At 32.7% G+C, this 27,200-nt stretch overlaps 2 protein-coding genes across 3 annotated transcripts in view; both read left to right on the top strand.

The window, feature by feature from the left end:
• alka (glycine receptor subunit alpha alkaliphile) overlaps positions 1 to 4,564 on the top strand; it is a 56,613-nt gene extending 52,049 nt beyond the window's left edge. For both annotated transcript variants that reach the window (XM_076116469.1, XM_076116468.1), the window contains exon 11: positions 1,090 to 4,564. In XM_076116469.1, coding sequence (XP_075972584.1) covers positions 1,090 to 1,239 — 150 coding nt within the window. In that variant the 3' untranslated portion in view covers positions 1,240 to 4,564. The remainder of the gene's footprint in view (positions 1 to 1,089) is intronic.
• Positions 4,565 to 12,576: 8,012 nt separating this feature from the next.
• LOC142974264 (proton-coupled amino acid transporter-like protein pathetic) overlaps positions 12,577 to 27,200 on the top strand; it is a 57,098-nt gene continuing 42,474 nt past the window's right edge. Inside the window, exon 1 of the mRNA XM_076116467.1 lies at positions 12,577 to 12,713. The gene's annotated coding sequence lies outside the window, so the exon portion shown is untranslated. The remainder of the gene's footprint in view (positions 12,714 to 27,200) is intronic.

Genomic DNA, 27,200 nt, shown 5'->3' with positions numbered 1-27,200 from the left:
ATGCCCTTTGAAGGCAAAATTGTTTTGATGGAATTTTGACTCTAGGTGGTTAGTCTTAATATCATTAAAACGGAATTTGTGTTTCTGAAAAGAACGATAACGGCCTAAAATGGGATGCTAAACATCCCACCAGCCTAGTGGAGGTTGAATTGAGGAAATGTTTTAGGGCAAGAAATGAACGTAGAGTTTTCAGGGGTAGAATTAAATCATCAAGAATCGTGTTTTTTCTTTAACGCTGCTTAATTGCAGACGGTGCAACAATATCAATCTATTTTCAGAGAAGTACCCTGATCCTGATTTTATCCTGATCGGACGTAAAATTGCCAAAAAGGCCAACTTTTAATTATTTTGCTTTTGACCTGGTCCACTTTCAGGATTTTTGTATCAGGCTCCATTTATCTTTATCATAATTTATTTCCTTTTAACTACATTCAAATTATCCTCAAACTGAATATTTAACAGCCCAATTGCCTAATGCCTATTATGAACCTAGCTAAATTAAATTACCTACCCTCTTCAGGGATTAGACTTGATGCCTATAATAATATAATTAGTTTGCAGAAGCATTTCGCAATTAAATACCGCGTAGAGGAATAATTTAAAGGATTGCGTGGGTTACTTTATGTCTTTTTTGAAACTGAATGCTTAATGAGTGGGTACTTTAGTTTAAGCGCTGTGTTTACTGTGCTCTCGGGAGCTGTTATGTACTACTCTTATTCTTAGTAATGAATAATATACAGATAATTTACTCTGGAACAGGTGCAATGCATTTGTATTGTTATTTAAGAAATCGTAACGAAATATGTTATAATATATTATGTTCATGTTTTCGCACGCCCAGATTATTATCAAATTGTAACATGAATTTTATGACAAGAAAAAAATAGGGTCATTAAGTTAAATAACTTGTTAGTCATAAATACTTCACAAATACACAGATGATTTACAATGTTCTAAGACTGTAAAATTCGATTTATTTGTGTCTTCTATAAGTAAAACAAAATCTGTAAACATATTAAGAAGATTATTTTCTAACGGAATAAAATGTTGATAAAATAATACTTGCTTACCGGACTTTTCTTCTCACAGGTAGCCTGGCTAGACGCCGACACTGGTCAAGAACGGGTCCTATGGCGAGAAATCGACAAACTATCACGTGTGGTGTTCCCAGCTTTATTCCTCCTCTTTGTCACAATGTACTGGCCCGTCCTTCTCTTGAAGACTAAGACTTCTTCATAACAATTAGATTTAGTGAGCTTCTCTGTAGCAGCCTAAACCCATTGACATCAAGTCAATGGTATCGAAAGGCTTAGAGTGTTCTGTTGGTATTTATTTAAAGGATTATGGGAAAAGTCAGAGCCTTAATGCGGGTCGTCTCGAGTAAATAAAATGTACTTTGGATAATTACTGAATTGGATACGGGCTCTTTAAATGTTTGTTTAAGCTAACAGACTTGTAAGGAAATCGAAGAAAGGAGAAATTTTGATCAAATACAAAGTTTCGATGTTTGAATTGTATGTACTGTAAATGTATTTCATACATATCTAATCAGGAGCGAATAAAAATTTGAGAATAAAAAATATAACATTCAAACGTTACTCGGGACCGAATTTATTATTTCTATGGGTTCCTGAACAAATGTTACCGTAATGAAAAGAAAGATTGTAAATGAATACAATATGGCGGCTTATTGTTCGGTAAATTACACAATTTTTCAGTATATCTAACAAAAACAATGGTGGAGTTTTTATAATAGATATAGACTTAAAAGTAGGAGCTTCAAGAAAATTCGACATTTCTAAAAGTCATCGAGAAAATAATGAAAATGTACAAAAAATGCACAAAGCAGTTCTAAATTGTAGAGATTTTAATATTTTATAAGTTTAAGAGATTTTCACTGTATATTATTTTTTGAATTAAAACGGTGATAATATGATTATATTTATTTATGTATGATACATTTTGAAACTTGTAGTTTTACTGTTATAGACTTAAGGTGCTCTAGGTATCAGTTAGAGCGTTTGTTACAAATTGTTGTTTTAAAGTCAAATCAGATTGCGAACAATTTACGATTTGTACAACTTTTAGATGTTCATTATTGTATAGATTTTTAGAACTATTTAAATTGCAGACGTGTTCAAATGTGCCTAAAAAGCTAACCGCGCGCTGGTGGCTGTTATTACCGTTGACTGTTTCATCACTCTTATCAAGACTGGGCAATACTTCTGGGTAAGTCTCCTCCCAAACGGATTAGGCCATGAGTCCAAAATTGTGCAGTAGGTAAACATTAAGATGAGTCGTGTACACGACAGAAGAAGAAGATCAAGTCTATGGATATGTTTGGCACAGTGGTTAACGTGGTCACTTCGCCGCAATAACCGTAGCTCCATGTGATGGCTTCGAATCCACCCGGGACAAATATTAGTATGATGAGCACGAGTATCATGTTCCGACCGTGAGTAGAGACCTGCATACTACGACTGGACAATAGTGTGACGCTCCATAGACTTGATAATAGCATCGAAACAGACACAGTGACAAAAGTCATTAGTGCGCGTTTAGTTCTACAACTATACGTATTACGAACCGTTCCATCCATATTGTTAAAAATATCTTGATGCACAAAACACCAAAAAATACGCCGATACATAAGGACTTTGGCCTATCATCAATAATATAAATAGCTCTTTGCTTTCTTTTCATCTGCAAAAGGAAGATTAATGGCCTTCAGGTTTCATTCTTGTGGTTTCCTTCAGCATTATTTGGTTTACATGCTACGGTACATACCGTGGCGTACAAATAAATACAACCAGGTGATGTAAATTAATTTACCTGTATCGGTTTCCTTGTTACATCATCTTTGTAAGATGGAATTTAAAGAAAGTAAAGTACTCTATACTCTTCTAGTATCATGATGTTAAACACACTGTTGCCTATGGCATACTTCATTTTAAGTTCGATCAATATTGGGTAATGAATTATTACTTACTACCGTGTTGTAGCAAAAATGTTTTGGGACTACGCACACATTTCCTTGACATTGCTTTTTGTATGATCAGGTATATGGTATCATCAGGTGCTTTAAAAATCAAACTTAACGTAGACCTAGCGCAGAAGACTCCGTTGACTGTCTTATTAATAGGGCAAGCGAAGCCCTCCTCGTCGCATTCTGCATTTATTTCAAAGCAGACTCCAAAATCGTTCTTATGATGGATCTAAATTGATATTTTTTGGCGGTACCTATATCAAATTTTAAATTAAACATATCTATGTGATTTTAAAACAACAAAATATAAATATAAGGTGCTTATGAGTCATCAGCGTCATGTATAATATTGTCGCAGTCATCATCAGCTTTAAATCATTGTGATAGCTTAAATATTATGAGAGTTTTATTATTTCGTTGATATAGAATGTAAGGGATAGGTACACTATATAGGTAATACAATACAATGTATTTATGAAACGAATGTTGGATAATATGTTTTGTCCTTTTTGATAAATCGATATCTTTTTCATTACTTCTAAACGCGAAAGTTTCCTACGTATAAGTATTTTACGTTGCTTTAAAAACAAAAAAACTGCGGAATGAATTTTCATTTTTCACAAAGAAATATTAATGAACTGCATTAATACCAATTATTTAATTTTACAAAGTGTTTGTTTATATCTTGCAATTCAAGTTAAGTTATGGGTCTGACCAGAGCATTCAATTCTTTTATACAAAGTTGAGAGCAAAATCTAGTTGCTTATAATTAGATTAATTGTTTTTTTATATAAAAAGGTCAAAACGCAATCCCTAATAAATATTTTTAGTAATTAAGGGTGGTACAGTACATTTTTATTTGTATTTTAAGTTTTAAACGATAATTATAAATATTACTCGCTTATATTAGTTAGTTTTGTAAAATTATTTTGTATTCATAGACTGTTTAAAATATGAAATGCGTGTAGAATATTTTTATCTTTATTGTAAGTAAACACGAGTCTTTGATAAACAATTTAATTTAGAAAATACGAATATTTTTTCGCAATGAAATAAACTTCATCAATCTTTAGTAAAAGTGTTATATTGAAAAAAGTTTTGAAAGAACATAAATTATTGCAGTTATTACATTTGGAAAAGTGCTTTTATTTCGAAAATAATAACTGTCAGAAACCCATATTTTAACCGACTTCAAAAAAGGAGGTGATTCTTAATTCGACCGTATTTTTTTCTCCATATATTATTATTTTCATTACAAATATTTTTCAAGAAGACATATCCGGTACGGTAATGAAGATTTCAAAACAAAATAATAATATTTATCAAAACACGTACCTTTAAATAAAATTTGGTTGGTAAATATGTAAAATATATATGGAAAAATAAGATTTTTCCGCTCTGTCCATTGTTGCAAGATATTGTAAATATTATATTATATCATAACGCTTTAGTGCTAAGGGTATCAGCTCAGACGCGTCACAGAAGCCTTAACTGTTTGACGTTCAAATGCGCAAAATTATATTAAGTAGTATATTTTTGTTCCAACACAAAGAAGAGTATCGTTAAAAGAAATAAAACGATTTGTCATTATTAGTCTTTTATTTACTTCAAATATTGTTAAGCTCTTTATTTATTGGTATTAGGTTTTCAGGTACCCAAGATACAGGCCTAGTCCAGTTTCGGACCTACCTACTGTAAATCCAATATAATTTTGTAGGTACTTTTTCTGGAATTAAAATGTTATCTTTTTATTTAATCAAGTGCAAAAAAATCAGTTTCAAATAAATCATTGGACTATTGGCTTACTTTATATACATTTTTCAAGAAAATTTATTGCTTATTTATATTACACTCTATGCAATTTTTTATCTACAAAATTAAATAATGTGAAGAGCGGTAATTTAAAACATAAGAACAATATTATACTTGATATTGCTATTGCATTTTCTAGTAACTGCTTAAAATTACTTAAAACATCTTTCTACGAATAATTACGTCGAAACACTCGAAATAATGAGTTTTCTTTGTTTGTTAAAGCTCCACAGCAAAACATTTGTTTCCCGTAAGGACTTACAAACCAACGACTTTATACCTGCATTAAATGTTTGCAACAATATTAATTTTAAGAACTGAAACGTATAAAACAATATGAACATAGTAATTAATCCCCTCCACGTGTATTTGTATTGTAATATTAAAGTAACAAGTTTTCTTAGTGTTTTTGAAATAACGTTATATTTTAATTCAATATTCGTCAATTTATTAACTTTAAAACAATACTTTTATCAGAAGCCTTTTTTAGTTAAATTATTTAGCGCCTGCCAAATAATGAATAGCTATAAATAACAAAAAGTAAAAAGTTATCGATGCTATTTTATTCACTGCAGGCGTTCTTTCAAATTGAATTCAATTATTGAGCTAGAAAATCTTTATTACGTTATAGTTAAAGTGAAATTTAGAGAGAATAATATTTTATTGTGATGCAAATGGTGCAGGTATTTACTGTAAATTGATTAGTGTAATTTATTCAATTATAAATTGGTAGAAGCCCTTTTTTAACTGGTCAATATATATTATTTCCTTCGATACCGGTGATCGAATCCGAAGTTTTTTTAAATAATTTAGATACACACCCAAAGAGCGGAGTCATCCCAAATATATTATATGCATTTTTAGTGTCTTACTGATTATAGATATAATTATAGCAGACTTTTCGTATTATTTTTACATACCTATTCGTCGGCTAGCAAACAGTGATACTGATTGTTACGACCTTAATTTACGGATGAATAAGTGACCTGAGAGTCATGGGTTTGTCAAAGTCGATCAATGCTTTCAACCATGTACATTTATGACTTATTATATATATATCAGAGAATTATACTGCTACTTGGAGTACCCGTGAATGAGTAAGAATGTCCCAATTTATCATCAGTGTTTACCAATGTTTGTTAACGTTCTTGTCGTACGAGTAAAGTAAATTTCATCAGTTCATCATTTGTGCGGTCCACAAACGTTGGGTCTGGTTGTACTGTGGCCGTTGTTTATATGTTTGTAAAAGTCCCCGCGAGCAATTCTTAGATGTTGTTAGAGTACCTAGCCACCAAAGCAAGTGGACATATAAAATTAATTGTATTATATCAAAAGAAAGTATAAACCACCTGCTAATCCCAATGTTTGTGAACCGTAGCCATTATGTCTGCGACGACAGTGCGTGAAGTGTGAACCCATTGTCGTGGGGCAACTGCGTGACGGCCGTGACACTGTTTTTAGATAAATATTCAACGAGTTACAATTATAATCTAATGTTTAAGCCTTTACTCGCCAAAATACTGACAGTAGACTAATGCAAAATATAGATAAAGTGAACTAAATATCTATTCGAAGATATTCAGAATTAAGTTTTGGGCAATTCTTTTTTAGTTAATGGTTAATCTAATCTCAAAGTTATTACTTAGAGTTCTTGCGAATTTAAAGCATAATTATTATTAAGTTCACTGGATTTAAATAAAAACAATTCAAAGCATAAATTATTGCGGAAGTATTAGCTTAGACTAAGTTACAGTCTTTCCTAGATGGATGGAGAATAATGGGGATGCAGCAAACGACAAATATGACTGGAAATCAATAGACCTTTACTCAGCGGTTGGACAGAAATAGATATAAAAAAGAAAAATACCTGTACTTGTGTTTTAAGAGACAATTTTAAACAAAATAAAATCCTATTAACTGAGATATTTAGGACATATTATGTTTCCTTTGAAAGATGATGTTTGGGGATTATCACCGATTACGTCATGTCAAAGGATGCTCTAAGAATACGAAAAGGGGATTTGTATTGCGACAACTGTAGCAAGGCTTCGTTCTATTTCTAAGAAATCTGAGAATATATTATTTATTTAAAATGTATGTTTAGTAGAAACGTTTTAGCTAGGTGTTAAACATCATTCGTATATGTTCAATATAATTTAATGTCCTGAAGACCGTACAATCAGCTGCAAAAGACACTGAAAAGATAACGGTTGATGTTAATAACAGTCAAGTACTGCTTTCTTCGGATAGGTAAAATAATGGTACGAGTCAAAAAATATTTTTCTGTAGAGATAGTCTATTTACTGAGCAAGGCTATAAATTATAAAAACAGACATATATATGTATAGGGTGAAAAAGCAGTAAAAAATATTGTGAACACGGAAGGACGTTCACGTGCACAAAATCGCGGATGGCCAATTGTTTTCGTACTTACACGATAAACAAAAATGTCTCAACGAATCCTGAAATGTTGAAATCTTCACTAAAACACAATGTTTATCACTTGAACCGAGTTTCATAATTGACTTTCAACAACTTTCTTTTTAGCTCGTTCAGGTTAAACGGTGACGTAAGATGTTTGTCGGCATGAAAGTTGATGGGGTTTGAAAGAGCTGTTATGTCATTGATGTGCGTGGTTAAGCAATGATGCTGCGGTCGGGTTTTTGAGGGTAATCGTTGTATTGTTGCGGATGAAGATTTTTTGCAGAAGTTTGTTACTATTTCTGGGTTGTGTACGGTATAAATGTCCACAACTGAAGATTAAATATTCTTAACTTCTGAGGTAATTTTCTATGGTTGGTTCTCTCGATAAAGCAACTGCTTGATACTTAAAAAAATTTTTTTGTGCAATATTTTATTTTATTACTCAAATCTGATCAGTGACCTAGTCTCATGAGTGCTGTTTATGTTTTTAGTTAAAAGCAAAAAAAATATAAAGTCGTTCTACTAATTCCCTGCTTGAGTTTAGAATGTAATACAAATTAATACAATACAATGTAATACAAATTACTTACTGTAGACAAGGCTGAAAAATTTTATATCTACTATGTATCTGTGATAACACAACCATTACTTACTTCCATAGTAACACAGAGTCTTAGAAACACCAGCAATGATTCATACAAATATTTTCATTCAACAAACCTGACATATTTCGTCACAGCGGTGAGAGAACGATTCTTAACAATTGCTATGTCGTAACACTGACACAATTATTACACATACATTTGCCTACAACAAAACATTGCGTTACACGTGTCGTTTTGTTTTGACAAATTATTTTCTCATTAGAATAAGGGCTAGCGCGCATTGGTAGCATGCCGGGACATGTTTTGGCATCCCTAGATAATGTTAGACGTTTGCCTGCCTGTGTGTCGTCGATAGTGTATGAGAAAATTGATTCTTGAGTTTTCTTGGGTGGTTTCATTATAATGCTTGGCCGAAAATCGGTTAAAAATAAACACTGTCTCTATCGGTACAATTACCTAAGGTACACCGCAACCTTCTTAAAATACCGTGAAATGAACATGAGCATAGAAAACAGAAAATGTATTATGAGCACTTAAACACGGGAAATGGTCTCAGGGTCCTGAAGATTTCTTTGGCATTCCGTAGCAACTCAAAGAATGCACAAATGCATGACTTTTGCATTTTTTTATAAGCGTTATAGCTGTGTTCATTGTTTTATAATATTATTAACTTTATTGTCTTACTATTAAGTAATTCGTGACCTAAAAATCCCTTGTCCACGTCGCCAGTAAGCGTCGGGCTTATACACAAGTACCCGGTGCCCACCGACAGCATTATAGACACCGGATAAACTCGAGGCCGTTACGGTCCCGTATGCATTAAACTGTTAAACAAAGGATTAAGGAGGTACCATTTATCTTCTATCAAAATTAATTACTCTTTACTTGATATACCTGTGACAAAATGTTGTATTTCCGTTTGTTTATTAGAAACTATGTCTATGACTCTAGGCGACTGGTGAGGTGCGTAATGTTCGTAATCAGCGGACCTGCATGGCCATTATGGATGTGAAGGAGGTAAGGGAAGTTTGTAGGGATCGTATCAAGTGGCGATCTTTGGTCTCTTCCTATCGTTTTAGGAAAATAGGTGTTTTTCGGTGACTTTATGTATGTATGTATGACTATTGACTATGCATGTTTGTATTAGACCAGAGAAACGTAAAGGAGTATGAAGTAATTCCACTGCACGCCTTTTTGTTCTTGGGTTCACTACAATAGGCAATAAGAGCGAAAAAAGGTTTAGGTAGTGTATCAATGACTGAGGTTTTGTATAAATTGGATAATGGTGATTGTTAAAATATCTATGAAATCCGTAATACTATTATAAATTATTCATCATCATGATTAATCTGATATTATCATAGTTCATGCCACCCTAAAGGCTTAAGCCTTTGGCATGGCCTAAGGCCTATTACCTATATTTTTTGACAACACAACTATAAACTGAGTTCATAATAAGTAAGTTGACAAAAATGCTTGATACCTAATACAACTATTTTGTTAGTCATACCTATTGACGTAGTAACAGTTCCAAACTCCGGTTTATTACGCAGAGCAGATTTCAATACAACACGTAGCCGGAGCTGTAAGGAATCCCCCGGCGGTATGAATATTAATTAGCAGAAGCGTTACAAACTATAGTGACAAAGCAGTTTAAAGTAAATAAATTAATATAATTATTTAATTTACTACGGTAGTAAAATGAATCTCATGGCATCTCTGTATTTTAGGATAAGAATTATTTAAAAAAATCACCTAGCAATATTTATTGTAAAGTGTGTATGGTTCTCGAAATAAACTACCTCGGTATAGCTCGGTGAAGTAAAGTATCAACCGAATCAAACCATCTAAAGGCCCAAAACATACTTGATCAGAGTGATGGAGAACCTTTTTCCTCTCTGACCAATTACGAAGAACTGAAAGTTTATATAAGGAGGACCAAAATTTTACTGAATTCAGGCAACTGTTAGTTCGCCCTGTCGCAGTTTAAGGTAGAACAGTCGCAATCAACAACGAGGAGTAATCTTTCTAAAAATATTGTACTCTAGAGATTTTATATCAACCGTAACATTTCCAAGTTTCCTTGTTTAATCACAAAAATAAATTCATCTCAGGGGTTTGAACATTAACGCCTCTAGAGATCAATGAACAATATTGAAAGTGTTACTCGGGGAATAAATTTATTTTTAGTACAATAAAGTAGACGAAGAGAAATTACTTAGAAGATCGGAAAAGGTTTCCTGAGTAAGGATAGAGAAGTAAAATAAGTAGTCGTTGGAGGCTTCATTAACGCTTAGGTGTGTTATGGGTTCGATTTTCACACAAAAAACGTAAATACTAATGTGACCAAAGTTTTTAACTGCCTTTAGGTGTTAAAGCGTTAAATATAACTGACACACATTCATCATATCACGCCTGATAAACGTGTAGGAGGTATATGAAAATACACTCACGTTCCGCCAATGTTAGCAACGTTAATCCCATGTCTTAGAGGGTGAGCCTATTTCCATATACCGAGCGCATTACCAAACACCGGGCTACTACTGATAATTTAATATTCTTATACCAATCAGAGAAGACCAAAGTACTTTGTACAACCCGAGTATCAAACCCGGGACCTCGTGATCAGCAGATATTATGTTCACTGGTAAAGGCCTCTCCTCTATCTACTATGTTTATGTTTTCAATGTCCTATACGTCAAAAGAGAATTTTCATTGTCAACAATGACCAAATATTTACATAAATAGTGATTAGATAAGCAGTACATCAATCTTCTTGTCAAAAGGACTGATTTCCTTTATAAACGTCTTAAAGAGCGACCCTTTATTTGCCTCTGAAACTTCTAGAATTATTTTGAAACAATGAAACAAAAATCTTTTTACCCAAAGCAGCCAACTAAGTAATGTCAGAGATGTAAACGCCACCCGAAGGACTTAAGCATGACAGCAAGTGTTATCTTTGAAAATAATTAAGACCTACTTAAGGCGCATCCTCCTATATGATCTCCCTATCGAATGTCCTCGTAAACGTTTCTTATTTTCTATTCGGAAAATGCAACAAACTATGAGCGCTTCTAGCAACACAAAAATAATATGGTAACCTACAATTTATATTCTGACACAGTTTCTCTAACGAGATCTGCAAAGTGATATCTCAAAATTAAAAGAGTTAATTAATTCTCAAATTTTAAATAAGTAATTAATATAGAGTTCATTGAACTCGTATCATCAACAGGTGTAAACACCGACTCGTTATTTAATAAAAATGTGTTACTTACGCACTCAGTACGTGAATTTTAATGCAAAGTATCGAAATTCAATTAGTTTCGGATGAAAGACTGCTTATAATGTTTCGTTTGAATGCATGTACCGCCAGACGTTTGCGTAAATGCCGAAATTATTCAAGGATTGTCGGGTAGTTAAACGGTGAATAATTGTGCTGAATGCATGCCGTTTACGAAATCTTGAAGTTCCCGGGTAAGATAAACTGTTTTTGAATAATAGGGCATTTTCAGTATCAGTCTGAAGTTTTGTACCGAACCTGGACTATGACAATAATACTCTTTCCTCGGCTACCTTACTCGTGGTCATTGAATGGATAAGGCAATTCCTTTTGCAGGTGGCTGAAAAGTATCTTGAAAAATAAGAACATGAAAAAATTATTTTGCACGACATGCAATGATGATACACCAATGAATTACAAGTCGTATATTATTATTATACCTTATTCAGTATGGCTTTCCTTTAGATATCTGTATCCTCTTCTTTTAAACCCGCTGCCCTCCTACGAGAGGTATTTTGTAGTTTTGGCTTCCTTACGAAGTGGAAGTGGTGCATCTGCATTCAAAATTATTTTATATCATGCAGTAAGTAGTTGGTGTCATAGTGCCTCGCGAATGCACTATATTTTCTTGATGTTTTCTTCGGAGCATTTCCAAAAAACTGTTTTCTCTAAAATTCTTCACACGTCGTATGAGTACACCGAGTCATTCCATTCCCATCTGTTGTGGAGCATAACTCATTGATTTCACATTAGGGGCTGAAGCATAAATGGGTCACGTCTAACATCTGGCAGTCTGATATTAATTTATATTGTTTCTGAGATAATGTTCTTTTAATAAAAGATTTGAAGCAAAGAGGAAGTGGATTTTCTCTTTCATTCAAGAAAAACATGCACATACACATGGAGTGAAATTAAATGTTACTTCAATTTTGATAGACAATTGTAATAATATGGCATAATTATTCTTTTTTTTATAAATAAACTTAATATTATTTATAATGTTAAAAGTATGTATGTTTCGTGGGAACTTAAAAAACTGATAATTTAACTCGAAGATACTCATTAATAAATATTTTGCCCGACCCTGAAATCGAACCTAGGAACTCGTCACCGGTAGTACACCGCCTCAGCCACAGAGGCTATCGTTCCGTATATTCTCGGGATAAAAGGCTCAATGAGTAACTGTCAACTAATAACAAGAAAACATGTTTCATTACAGCCAAATAATTGTATTTCCCGTTGAACGACAATAAAATAAACATTGAACTTTTTACTTGGCATACAGCATTCGGATTTCCCCAGATCGCGACTTCAAGTGTCACTGAACCCCATAAAGCCTCCGCGAATTGCGCCAAATACTTCAACCAGTTTGTAAGACCCGCCACCCTTCTAGGATTTAATGGAAAGTTTGTACCAGAACTGCGTAATGAAAGGTCAAGGTGTACTGGCTATTGGTAGTGTCTCTTGCGCATTTTGCAACGTGCAGTGTTTAGTTGTGCGATAGCCGTCGTACAAGTTAAACGTGGTGTTAGTGACTGTACTATATTGTTCCGAATGTGAAAAATAAGTGAAGGGATTTTTGACTTACAAAGAAATTTTTAAGGTACAATTTTTTATTTTTAATGATGTGTAATAACAATTTGTTTACAAAAAAATTTGGCCCATTTTAATGTGTTTACAAATTAGTCGGTTTGTGCAAATTTGTTTACATTTGCTCATTGCGTAATTGTTGTTTGTTTTTTATTGCGGGTCGTGTTTGAGAAAATTGCGTGCGGGTATCTGTAATACATCAGTTTTATTTTTATTGATAAAGGCTTTGAAAGGGTTGCGATATGTGACGATGTGATTTATTTTACACATTGTTTATATTATATTACATTGTTTATATATTTACTACAGATTTGTAGGTTAACCCAAATAATATAAATATATTGAACTGATTCAAAATTAATTTGATTGCATGTAACCAAATCGCATGTAAATAATTTTTATCAAAATTTATTACAATGTAACAACAAATTGGTGCGTATAAAAGATTAAAATTGCAATGTTATCGTCGTATTTTTCTATTTTTGTAAATACCTTTAAAATATAGCTTGGGACTATATTAAAAACAATTTTGCAGCGTTGCCCCACAGATGTGGATATTTTGAAATTGAATAGTGTTAAAATATCGGCTGACATTTGAAACACGTGTTGAAATATGTGATTTACGCTTACGCTATCGAAAATCTATTAATTTTGGACATTTAAAAGCAGTAATATTGAATTAAGTGCGTTTTTGTCTAGTATGAATTTAACATTTTTTCTTCGTAAATTCATTAACATTGATCATCATAAGCGTCAATATTTACCCTAAATGAATAAATGATTTGATTTTAATTGATATTGAATTTGTTTATTCTTATCGGGGGATACGTGTGGGATATTTATCACTTTCTGTGGAAAAATAACGACAACTAGTCTAGTATGTTACGTATAATATATATTCTAACAAACTTAGTTGACATAATCAATGGTTTCATATTGGTTCTAATATTCTAAATGAGAAAAACTACTCTTGATTTGCTGAACTAACCCCCGGTTTCTGAAGTACATTTAGCGGTAGGTAGTTTATCTATTCAATTGCGTGTAAACTCATATAAAAAACGCTATTGAACAGATAAACTACCGCTAAATGTACTCAGAAGCCGGACATAAGTCTTAGACATCGACCCTTAAGCGACCGAAACTTTGTACTCGAGTGTACCCGCGTGGGTTTCCTAGTGTGTATAATATCACTACTTGTCAATGCAATTTAATTAAGTGAAGCAAAAGCCTCACTTACATTTTTATTTAAACATGTCGCATTAACCTTTCGGGAGCAAGTTTTAATACAAGATCCTTTTTATATTTTTGTAAATACTGGTCTGATTTATAGACATATGGGGCTCACGTACAGAGTCTTACGCCTTATGTGCCAATTAGCAACTTAGGGGTTGCATTTTCAAAAATGTACCTATATTATTGTCTAGGTCCTAACATCATATATAAAGTTCTGCGATTTAGTCATAAAATTATACAGACAATCTTTCACATATTCACATAGGTATTGTTTTATATATTTATACAACCCTCTTTATCGCGACAAAAAAATATAAATGCGAAAGTCTATGCAACAACTATTATTACACGATACTCGTGACCAAATTACTTTAAATCTATTACCATTTACAAACAATTAACTTTTACGACAAAATTAAGGTAGTGAAGTCAAAATTTCGTAAAGTGCCTGAACACTAAAGAACTCAGAGCACCGTTAACAAGACAATTAGTAACTCAATATTTTGGCTTCAAAGCCACACAATGAGTTTGGCGAAACTGTCAAAATGTTGCCGAAACAGGTTTACGAAGTATACTCCAAATTTATGACAATGTGTGCGTAAATGCATACATATACACAAATACACACACTACGGTAAAGTACAGTCACGTACAGAAGTAATGACAGGGGTATTAAAATGGTTGGTAATTATTTTACCACAGGGATAGAAAATCTATGTTATTAGGAGTTGGTAATTTGCATATTCGCTTCTCAAGCTGGTTCTTAAATACATAAGAGTAATGATCAATATAGTTAAATTGGGGCTTTTACAATAACTAGCTGAGGTTACGGTAAAAACAAATGGTAATAAGTTAGCAAATAAAAACATTGCTAATGTATTTTCTATTTTTAAAATCTTAAATTCCGTGTTAATTGCTCTGTAGATAAAAGTGTTAGAAAATAGCTACGTCTTTGCTTTCGTAATTCAGTTAACTACTATGTTGATAAAATTCCTAAAAAACACAACATTGTAACGAATTGCTTATTTCGCGTTGATTTAACGGCGTCTTAAAATTTAATTATTTCCACTTTACTGCATAACTGTACATGATTGACGTTATCACATTTCACATCGAATGCACTTTTTATCACGTTGGAGAAAAAATGCACGTGGTTTTGCAATTAAGTACAATCGCGCGCAACAGTTGATTTTAATTTTAAGATCTTTTGCACGATTACATCGGAATGTGTAAAATTTTGAATTTTCAACCTATATAATGAACGTGAGTTTTAGGTGTTTGGAGGAACGTTTGTAACTCAATCAAGCCAAAAGTTCTTAAATAAAATTGATAAAATTAGGTACCCAGATGTAGGAAGTTTACAGCCGAAATTAACATATTAATTAGATACTTTTTACCCAGAAAAATCAATACGCGAATTTGCGAGCTTACAAGTATTTTATGAAAAAGAAGAAAAACTATCGTTTAATTGAGAACAAAATATTATTGAATGAAATGAAATAACTGTTCTCTAGTATGCTTATATAGTTCTTATATGTTAGTATTTAAAACGACACTGATGCAATGATAGTATGCAGACGGTATTTTTCGTTGCACCACACACGTCGTCCACCTTGAACAGCAAAGTTCCACAGTGACTGATTAGTGGAAAACAAAATTACTTTAATTAGCTTTAACTATTATCTCAGTGGTGCCTTTTTAAGAACTATTGTTGCAAAGAGCTCATGGATTTGTTACTTAGGTCAAAAAGTTTTTAAGATTTTGTACTGCCCGAGATCGTGCACCCAAAGTTTCGTTGGTACGAACACAAGTCGTTCCTACAAATACATAAGACTGGATGAGGAATTTTCGTCAGACTCGGCTACAACAACAACAAACTCCCGCATAGTTCACTCCTTTCAATGGAACTTATACCAATCTAGAACCACATATGTAAGCACTAACTCAAACCTAATACTTTCATAAACAGTTTCCATAACATAGACTACTAGTCTAACTTATACTAGGCTAATGAAGTCGAACGACCAGTATTAGCACACGTTTGCACCACGTGATACTTAGACTCAATTATATATAATTCTGCTAATCACATCGATGAATTAACTTCACTGATAAAACGGTAATCATCTCAAATTACCTGGAAACTGGATTAATGTGGGTAATTGGGTAGGTCACCTTAAAAGCTTCCGTGGGAATGAAACGTCTAGACTCGTCAATTAAGCAGTGCAATAAGGTACAAATCATTCAGAGAAAAACCGTCTTTATGAATAAAAGCAGAGGGTAACTTTAAGTACAAAATACTATGATGTTTTCCGTGTGATGCAGCAGTTCTCTTGTAAAAGCAAAATAAAAACAGGAATAAACAACGTTGACGCGTATTATAGATAATTTTATGATCTCGATGAAAAAAAAAAAAGAAAACGCGCAGTAACTCTTTTTAAAAAAAATTCTTTGTCACGTTTTCACCTCAAAACTGCGATGCCGTTTATCATTAAATTTGGCATGGAGATAGTTAAAACCCCAAAGTCATACATCAATAATATCAATCAAGTGCATAATATAAGGAAAAAACACAAATTACTTTGGCATTATTAAAAATAAAATCGATAATCCCAATTCAAAATGACGCAGTTCCAAATAAATATAAAAATTAAACGAATAAAAAATGTCGTCGCTTGCAATTGTTATCGACATGTCTGTCAAAGTTATTTGCAACATAACTTTCCAGCGGAAGTCAAATAGCCTTCAAATTAAGGATGCGAAGGTTGTGAACTCAATTTCCGTATATGAATATGTTTAACCTAGAATTATTGGTTTTAGGCCTATTTATTGCAAATTAATGCAAATGGATCTTTAGGTTATTATGTAATTGTATGTAATTCATTATTTTTGCATAGTTACATCGTTATAAAATGAATCAATAAGAAATATAATAATATAAGTTATATATTTTTCAACGGCCAACAAGAAGTTATATATTATTCTTATTTATTTTAATTTCCCGCATCAAAAATATGAAATGTATGGTAGGAACCGTTTGCGCACTTAAAAAAAGGGTAGTAAAGTACATAGGAAAACCGAACCTAAGAAATAAACATATTTGCAAATCACACAACTACTTGATCAGTATGGGAATCGAAGTCATGACTTCTGTTTGCAGCAGCTTGGTAATCACTTTAGCCACTACGCTGTAGTCAAACCATTTTCGTACCTCTTAAAAATTTATTTAAAAAAAATTGTTTTCTTCGAAATGTATCAAATACGTCATTCAGAGTAATTAATAAATTCCGTACACGTTGATGATTAAGTTATTCATATAATTCTCTGACTGTCCCAAAAATCCTTGATGTCGATTCAGTTTTCCAAGAATAGTCACATAAGACCTTTCGTGAACAAAACCTGCAGCTACCTCATAAAATGACCTTACAATCACTGTATGACGGCAACAACGACGTATTTACCAATTTGATGACAACCGTTGAACGCGACGATCAATGTCAACAGGTACTGTCATCAACAAAATATAGTGACGCATTATTTACAAACGTGATCAGTTTAAGATTCCGTTTGTTATACCAAAATGTGCAGGCGTACAAAATACACTGACATGTCAACTTTTCCAAGTTATGTAAAACATCCACATTTTGAAGTCAGTACAATGTAATAGGGAGCAAGCCTGTTGTTTTATATAACGAAACTACGGGTTGCTATTAAGCATATTCCAACAGAGATAAGAAAATTCTATAGTTCTTTTTTCGACCCAGAATTCGAACCTACAGCCACACTCACTATTGTTTGCTAATACATTGAAAATTCTCATAAACGTCAATTTTTGTAGACTATTTCTCATAAATTGCTAATACGTTAATGGTGTCAATTATTCGCTAAATTATTAACGTTATTATATTCAGTAAATTCTGATAATACAAGAATGAATTTCACCGCCTGAAAACATATAATAAATATTATTCACAAATCATTCATAGTTATTTGAATTTAATTTAATGGTCGTAATTGGGAAGGAAAATATATTGAGGAAAACTATTAACATAAATATTTGTTATACTAAACCGGGGTTTATTGAAATGAAATATTATTATTTGCATTCATCATTCATTAATTAATTAGACCAGTCATTAATTAAATTGCTTTAATGTACCTATTATGCGGTTTTGTAAATTCACTTTCAATCGTCTGAAACAAACATGAGAAAAAGTTAAATTTAAGTAAGTTAACGAATTCTAGTTGAAAATAAAGCTACATTCACAAACTATATAATATCTAAGACAATATTACAAGAGGATTAATTAGACATTCTAGTAATGTACAGTTGAAAATAGTAAATCTAATCTATTATTTCTTCATAATATCACGCGTGATAAAGTTGAAGGCAGGGGCTGTGTGGAATATCGGGCACGATATCAAACTCTGGGTTACCAATGAGTAATATTCTTATAGATTAGAAAAGACGGACTGCACCTTGCCATTTGTTTGAATTGATTCGAGGGAGGTGCATTATGATACTGTTTCAGGTTCGAATCCGCGTCCTTGTTATGAGCAGTCGTACACACTACCAGCCCAGATCGCAAAGACAATCAAAGTAAATATGTATCTTTATCTGGAGTCTAATACTAAAAATAAACTCGCTTATTGTCTTAAAAAATCACGAAACATGAAATTCATAATTTATAAAACCTAAACTAATATTTTAAGCCTAAGGTTTTAACCCTTTCATAGTGAGATCAGGCTCGCGTCAGGGTTAGGCTATAACGAAGATTGATGTAGTCTTAAAGCCTAAATCCTAAAGAATTTTCAATTCATCTTTTATTATTTTGTAATAGTCACTATGAAACTTACAGGTAACTGAACGTTGGCTCGCGTCTTAGTAAAAGTAAAAAGATTAAAGAATTTTCATTTATTAATCTGGTCAAACTCTTGTGTTTATTTTTTGTTTTTTCATTGTCATGTATGAAAAGATGTATGGATGTGAATGAAGCAAGGGAAGTTTGCAATTGTTTTTTGTGTCTATGCCAACCTAAGGGAAAACGGCGTAATATTATATGTATGTATTTTTTATGCTATGGCAGGTTTCTATTATTTAATATCTGTGATTTAAGATTTAACGCGATGTATTGTTAAATCTCTTGCTATAGGTCAATTACCGCATCACAATTAGCCCTAAAATCATGAAGTTTTTATATGCATAGACTGGATGCGAATAAAGCAAGGGAAGTTTGTAAAGATCGTACCAAGTGGCGTTCTTTGGTCTCTGCCTACCACTAAAAGAATAAGGCACGATTTTGCGTATGTATGTATGTGTCTAAATAGTGGCTGATTTGACTGGTAGGAAAATACCGTGTTCTCAGAGCACAGTTTGATATTTATCAAAGTATGAAACTTATAAAGTTAGTGTGCCGACTGTTGCCTAACCGTCATCTCACGATTTCTCTTTCGCTTGCAGTGGGGAAGGAAGGTTAGGTGACGTCACTGTTCAAGGTCGACTGACTCATTTTGACGACTTTTCGGTTTGTTGTTTATCGGGTTAAGGGCCTGTGAGGTAATTGCATAAATTATGATATTATTATGTACATGATAGTTTTGTGTAGTTTGATGTTGGTAATGTGTGGTTTGATAAATGGTATACTGTGGTGTAGGTCCGTAGAAACGATTCAGAACGGTTGAAATAAAAAGCCTTAACAAATTTTCTAATGTAGGATAACTTTAGGAACTCCAAATGTTTGTGGTTTTTACAGGCTTTCGTAAATTCTAACATAACGTTTTTAGTTTTACTTTTTAAGTAACACGCAAATGAAAACAAATACCAAAAAAATTACACATTCCTGAACTAAGAATACATTAACAAAAAGCAAAAAGACAAAAATAAATCTAGCTGCTTACAAATAAGTTCTCAAACCATTGCAATTTAAAATTTGAAAAATCTACTTATTCGATAGTTTTCGCGTCACTATCAAAACGACATCTGATTTCATAACAAACCTTGATGACGAGCCTACGACCGGCCAGAATAATAAGTAGGAACCAAACCCACTATTAGCCTTCAATCATCAGCGAAGGTTCAACTTGGCGAAAACATCTGCGTGACAGCTGTTTGAATTTGCATCAACTTTCGATAGTTTTTGTTGAGTTACTTTTCGAACTTGGCCTGACATACTAACGATTATATAACTATGTGATTTTAGTAGCTTTTTGTGGGTGCTCACGGCTCTTGTTCGTATTTGTATTTACACCTTAATATATCAGTTGAAAAGTGTACTTTAAATTAATGTTCGCAATTCTGTACCTACATTGCTGCTTCGGCATAATGTGTTAACCACTACATAACCACTACATAACACTATAGGGAATAAAACAATGTGGATTTCATATAATTGACAACTGAGATACGTGATAGCCCCCCGTTTCGCCAAGAAATCCATTTAACTTTCATAAAAACGGTATTTTGAACTAGACATCTGAGAATAATAATATGATTTTTTCATTTACACTTAAAAAAAAGTATTCATTCATTCGAAATTAAATTTGTTAGAATCAGGAACTAATTAGGTACTAACTTATCTCCGTGTATGCGTTTATGTCTAATTTTAGACAGAGATACATTCGTCAACCTCATAATAAAACTCGGACACTTACATTTTATCTATGTAAATATGTACAGAGTATAAATTACGATAGTGACTGGACATAAATTGTCATATTAAATCATAATCTAGATTACGAATAAGCCTATAGCCGTAAAGTGGGTCGCAAATCTAACCGGTTTGTTGCATAACAATAAATAACACAGTACAACACGTGTCGATGTTATTATATGAGGAAATCCCATCGCAAGTCGTTAGTGTTACGGTGTTACGACATATGAAGTGCGAAATTGTGGATTAGATATGGTATTGCAGTACTTGCTGACCGGATTCACTCGTGGGCAATTTAGCGCACAAAAAACAGATAAAAAAGGAATGCCTATGGTGGACTTTGAGTCTTTAACTTCTTTGTTTTGTCCTTATCCCTGTGTTTTCTTTCTCAAAAATATGATGCCAAGATATTGGGCTGTTGTTTTTACTGGATTTTAACTTTCTCCAAACAAAGCTTTAAAGTGAGTTCAGTCTTTATGGAGTAAAAGCATAACAGACAAACAGCCGTAACTCATAATATGAGTATGAATAGATGCATTAACGGATTATGCATAATCTGAAGTGAGATTTTACATGAATTTATTTACTTTATAATAACGGATAAAATGTCAAGTTTTGAAGTGTTTGATCTGTTTAATGTGTAGATGGAGGCATTGACCTTTTGTATGCAATGATGACGAGAATTCAACGTGAACAATACCTGGTGGCTGTTTTGTAATGCTTTTGAATTAATACAGCTCATACGTATGTTGGGCGGTTCTTGAAAGCTATCTAGTACGGAATAGTTAGAAATTCTCTTGGCATGACACAATGCAACTACTATGACGTCATATAAATGTAGGTGCTCTTGTTAAGCTTTCGAGTGATTGTCATCGAATAGAATAAGTACTTATAAGCCCCCTATGAATTACAAGCAACTTAGTCACGGTATGAAAAGTAGCCAACAACTCGTTTTTTGCGCTGTACTAGTTATTTTTACCTCCTTACATAAGTTAGACTAACAAAAAATATCAACGAGTTACTCGACTTTGTTTATAATATAATATTTCATGGTATGCGTAATGTCTATTTAATTGTTAGAGTCGTGAGAATATGAAACAAAACTTTATTATTATAATTTTAATAAGCTATTGTATTTTATAAGATATGCTGAATCAAGTGGACTATTAAACAAGAATAAAAAATCTAGGCAAAACCCACAATTTTAAAGGAAATCTGATAAAGAAATAAAACAAAAAAGTTGCTTAAAATATTGAACTCAAGACTCTACGTTCCACAGTCGCGCTTCCAATCACAAAACAAGGAGGTATTTACAATAATAACTTGCGGAAAACGATACGGTTAAATATTTATCCTTAATTTATTAACAGAGGTAGGAAATCAATCAATTTTACCGACAATAGCCGAGGTCAGCCGAATTTTACCGAATGACTCACTCTCACGCAAGATCAATGGATGACGAATGCCTAACTGATACATGAATGTTATATCATCAATTTGATGTAACTGCTGGATAGACAATAATAAACATGCTCTTTTAGATTTCAAGAGTACAATAGCACAATGTCATAATGCTAAGATGATTCAGCTATAGCTAGCTGTACAATTAAATCATTGTTGACCAATTAAAGAGCTAGTCAGTGTTTCTTACAGAGTTTAGTCAATACTGACTTAAGTCGTATTTTTCTTGCAAAGTCTAGTCTGTCTTTTCGTCATTTCACGGACATTTTTAAGTCTGGAAAACTTATTGTATGAACCATCTTTCAAACTTTCCCGTTGCATGTTTATAAGAATACGGGAAATAACGCATTTACCTTTTGAGAGTTGTTAAAGTGCTTGAAGTTTCGGCGCAGGTTGCACCGACCGTGTTGGCAGGCTGTCGAAAAAGTCTGTTCACAAGCAGTCATGATATGTCAAGAGCTGAATATGGCAAAGAGTTAATACGATTATTTTAAATAACATAATGTACAATATTATTTATTTTAATAACAATCTTATAATCGTAAAATCATCCAAATTGGGCAAGCCGGGGCGTGCCGCTAGTAACGGAATAAAACATAATAATATATCGTACCTTGTAATACTTACCTACTTGTTTGTAATAAAAACGATACCTGTTTATCTAAGTAATGTTTACGTCCTCTTGTAAAAATTTCGTAAGGCACATGTTCTTACCAAATATTAAAAAAACATCCATGACTAAGCGTAACGAATAATGTTGAAACAATTACCAATTACCTGTTGAACTATTATTTCTATGTCCTTTCATAATAACGATAGGTCTAGTTACACTGGACAATATAAAAAAAATAGAGCAAAATAATAACCAACTAAACATTGAACTATAATTTCCATATCCTTTCATACAAATCATAGATCAACTAAAACTGGTTATTACTATCGAGAAAGTAGTCAATAATTATTTCGAAATGAGAGCAAAACTATTGGTAATTGATAAATGTTAAAGTATTTATATGACCGATAAGGATGTTAGAAATCCGTTTAATCTGTCAAACAAACATACAAAGATACACGTGCTTGATTGCCTGTAGTGTTTAACTGTTTATTGATTGTAAACATTTCCTGCAATTAAATGAAGAGACATACCAATTGATGCGCCATTCGATTTATTGACAGAATGATTTCCACTTTTCATCTAGAGAGTAAGAACTTTTTGTAAATAACGTGTGTATTAGAAATATTTATGCCATCAAAAACATTCTGTAAAAACCTCAAGTCTCGCCGTAAAAAGTTGTGAGATCTATATAATACCAAGTCGATTAGTCTATTTAGTCTCTACTTAAAGGACCTTCTGTCTTAAGTTATTACGTATGTTATCATCATGCCAATTTAAAAAAAAATACCTTTAAAACAAATAGACCGACCTGGCCATCGCATGATTTGATTATTAGTATGTATCACACTACACAGCACGACGAGAAGTTAATGCTCCTGAAATGTTAATGGCGAATTTGTGTTTTCTGCGTTGCGATGACCAAGTCGATCTATTTGTTTTAAAGGTATTTTTTTTTAATTGGCATGATAATAACATACGTAATAACTTAAGACAGAAGGTCCTTTAAGTAGAGACTAAATAGACTAATCGACTTGGTATTATATAGATCTCACAACTTTTTACGGCGAGACTTGAGGTTTTTACAGAATGTTTTTGATGGCATCTCACTTCTTTTTGTAGAGCGAACATAAGTCCAATTTGTATGGCAAGACGATTTTTTTCATAATTCAACCATTTTTTCTTACGGGAATGTGGTTCAGTTTCATGAGATAAACACCCTTACCCACCCTATACCCCCTCCCGTTATGCCTCATATAGTAGGTACCTATTTACACCTAAGTATTTATTTTATTTTCTAGAGTAATAATAATTCATTAACTGCAAATGTAACCTTGTAATCTTATACATTTATATGGGATTACAAAGTTATTGTTGCAGTTGGTGTATTTAGAAAACTGAACCGAAATTAGAAAATATTAAATTTTTCCCATGATTAAGACACTAAACCCTATTTGTATTCTAAATTTTAAGCGTCTAAGTCTGCTAGAAGTACCTTAGACTTTTGATGATCGGTGAGTCAGTGAGTCAGTGAATCAGTGAATCAGTGAGTGACAAAATTCACAAACTTTAACAAGTTGTCATTCTTAAACTACTGGTTCAAATCGACTGAAATTTTAAATCTACCGTGTTTATACAATGACTGATTAGTTGCTGAAAATCCAGGCTTCTTGTTTTATCCACAACTAAATTATAGGGGTGTCAAAAATAGCCCGAATTGCTTCGAGAAAAGGATGGTACGGCCGTGCCGCTTTTTTTTTTGCTCGACTTGCGGGGGCACTTCCGTGCCCCCAGATCACGTGTACTTATGGTAGAGGAACACGAAACAAAATCTTGCTTGCCAAAGTGTTCCTTTAAATAGTCCTTGGAAGAATCGATACTCCACAGCCTGTACTTGATAGATGCAGTTAAAGCTTAACCCCTCGCTCATTCTGAGAGGAGACTCAGCATAAGAACAGAAGGTTGAATTTGTCAAACAAGTGGCATAAAATTAGGTGATAAGGCAAGTAATAATGACAGACTTTACATTATAAGCAAATTGTCACATTGCATATTCGTTTCAATTAACATTTAATGAATATCGTAACCGGTGATAAGGCTATGTTTGTCGAAACGGAAAAGGTATTCACGTAGACAACCAATGTTTATTTTGGTAGTTCCTGGTCTCAAAAATTTATTTCAACCTTTCAAATTCTTTAAAGTCCTTGAATGAATTTTGTTTTACCACTTTTTCTGTCTTGAATGCAGTTATTGTAGGTACTTTTATCATTTTTTTTAAATATTTCGATACTCTATTACAGGCTTAAAAATAAATCCCGGAAGAGAAATGAGTATAGATTATATTTTATAATACAATGATTCAATCATACTCTAATATTAAGATTGGCAGATCAACATCACTTTAATCTTTTAAGTATTTATTTGTGTTTCCTTCAATCATATTGTCAATCGCATCGTTTAACGTTTTGTTCATCGCCGCTCATTCCATGCATTTTTATAAAAGAAAGAACTTAGAGTTAATATTATTATTTTAATAAACATAATATTAAAGCAAGCATTCATTGTTTACCTTCACTGACTTGACATTTACATCAAGTTGCACCGGTCGTGATCTCAAGTAGACTCCGATAACAAGTTTGTGTAGAGTACTTATATTTACTATACACCGTAAAGTTTAAGGTATTAAGATTTAATAAATTATTAGCTCATGCCCGCGACTCTGATCGCATGGACTATAGTTATACGGCTCATTAAACGCATCATTTCCATAGCATTCCAGAACGAAAATTATCCGATGTGCTTTGGCGGATCTCAAATTAGCCTTTTTACAAATTTTTATTTAAATCTCTTCAGTAGTTTACGCTTGAAGAAAACCCAGTTTGGGTTACTCTAACATTTATAATATTAGTAGGATTTCAAACTCACGGTTTCTCAAAAAAAAGAGTCCGGATTTGTATAACTTCGTAAAGGTATGACGCATTACACTCTCAAAGATCGACATTTTAAGGCTTGTCGTATTTGATCTACTTACCTAGAAACCAATAATGATAATTAAGACTTGTTCTAGCTTGAAAGTAATTGGATAACGAAGGTAATAGCAGGCCAAAATTATAACACATAATAATAAATCATGTAATTATTATGTGGTGATTTTATGCCAAAGTTGTCCTACGGCAATTTTTTTGGTATAGTAGTATGATTAAAAGTAAACCAGCTTTGAAACGAATAAATATTTTAGTGGTGTAAAATAATTAATGCCTATAAATAATTAGTACATATTCTTTTAGCACAGATTAAATATCTAATTACAATAAATGAGGTCATTTTCTATTTTAATTTTTTGATTTTTCACCCACGCCCAAGGCATGATTGAAAAATATTACGTTTATATTTTTGTGAAATGATCAAATATTTTTCTAACTACATACTGCTTTTGATAACTGCAGCCGGAGGGCATTCATTAGAAACATGTTAAAAATAACGAACCTATCAATGCTGTCAGTTAAACGATAGAAAATTTTGCAGAAAATTATGCAGAGTTAATTGAATCTGTTTGTTTCGAAATTTGTTTTGCAGAACACCGAACTTTTAAACATATTGTATTGTCAATATGTTTGAAAATTCAGAGAACAGTAGGGTTAAAATGTCGGACCATTTTACAAATACCAGGGCATTTCAAATACATCCCCAGCTTAGAGATAATCCATATGTCGCAGGAGAACTTACTCTAATATATCACCAAAATATTATTCCAAAGACTAAAACAAGTATTTATAACTTAGTTATTTTCTTTGCACATACAATAATATTGCTATTAGTTATAATTTACTATGAAAACATGCAAACTGTGATGTAATAAGTTAAGAAATTAATCACTAAACGGATTCTAAACACTATCAAATATTTTTTTGATCTCAAATCTTATTTTGGTTTGGAGTTGATCATAATATTGTAAAAATGCATTCAGTAGAATAAATCGAGAATTTATACATATCTTACAAAATTGTGTTATTTACTAATAATAATTTTTGGTCTTGTTGCTTTTTTGTCGATATTTGCGCATTTGTAAAAGTCTCTGCAAAACACGACTAGTTGTCATTGTAAGAGCAGTTGACGTCACTTCGAAATGGTTTTTGTCATTTACCAAACAGTCGTCGTCAACATTTTATTACATTTATTATAAGTATCCGTTACATACCGAGGCTTGCGTTGAATACCGATGTTGATACCATCACGCTATGTCATATCCGGGTCGACACGTGCTCTGTGTCCGTTATTCAGTGTTATACTGTTCCGGTTATTTGTTATACAACCGCCTCGTAACTGATCTTGATAGGGATAGTTGAAAGATGCCTGAGGATTAGTATTGCCTGTAATTAGTGAAGTAATAGGTGGTGTAATATTAGGAAAGAAGCTTGTATAATTATGCTGGTTTTTGTAATTAGATTAGTGCATAATTGTTCATAACTTTTAAACTTTGCTGCATGGTTATTTTATATTGAAATCGGGAATTAACGCATTATACCTTAGAATGCATGACATT

The sequence above is a fragment of the Anticarsia gemmatalis genome, chromosome 7 (genome assembly GCF_050436995.1).
Source record: "Anticarsia gemmatalis isolate Benzon Research Colony breed Stoneville strain chromosome 7, ilAntGemm2 primary, whole genome shotgun sequence".
Lineage (NCBI taxonomy): Eukaryota > Metazoa > Arthropoda > Insecta > Lepidoptera > Erebidae > Anticarsia > Anticarsia gemmatalis.
Note: the sequence above shows the minus strand (reverse complement) of the source record. Positions and strands in the feature narration are given on the sequence as shown.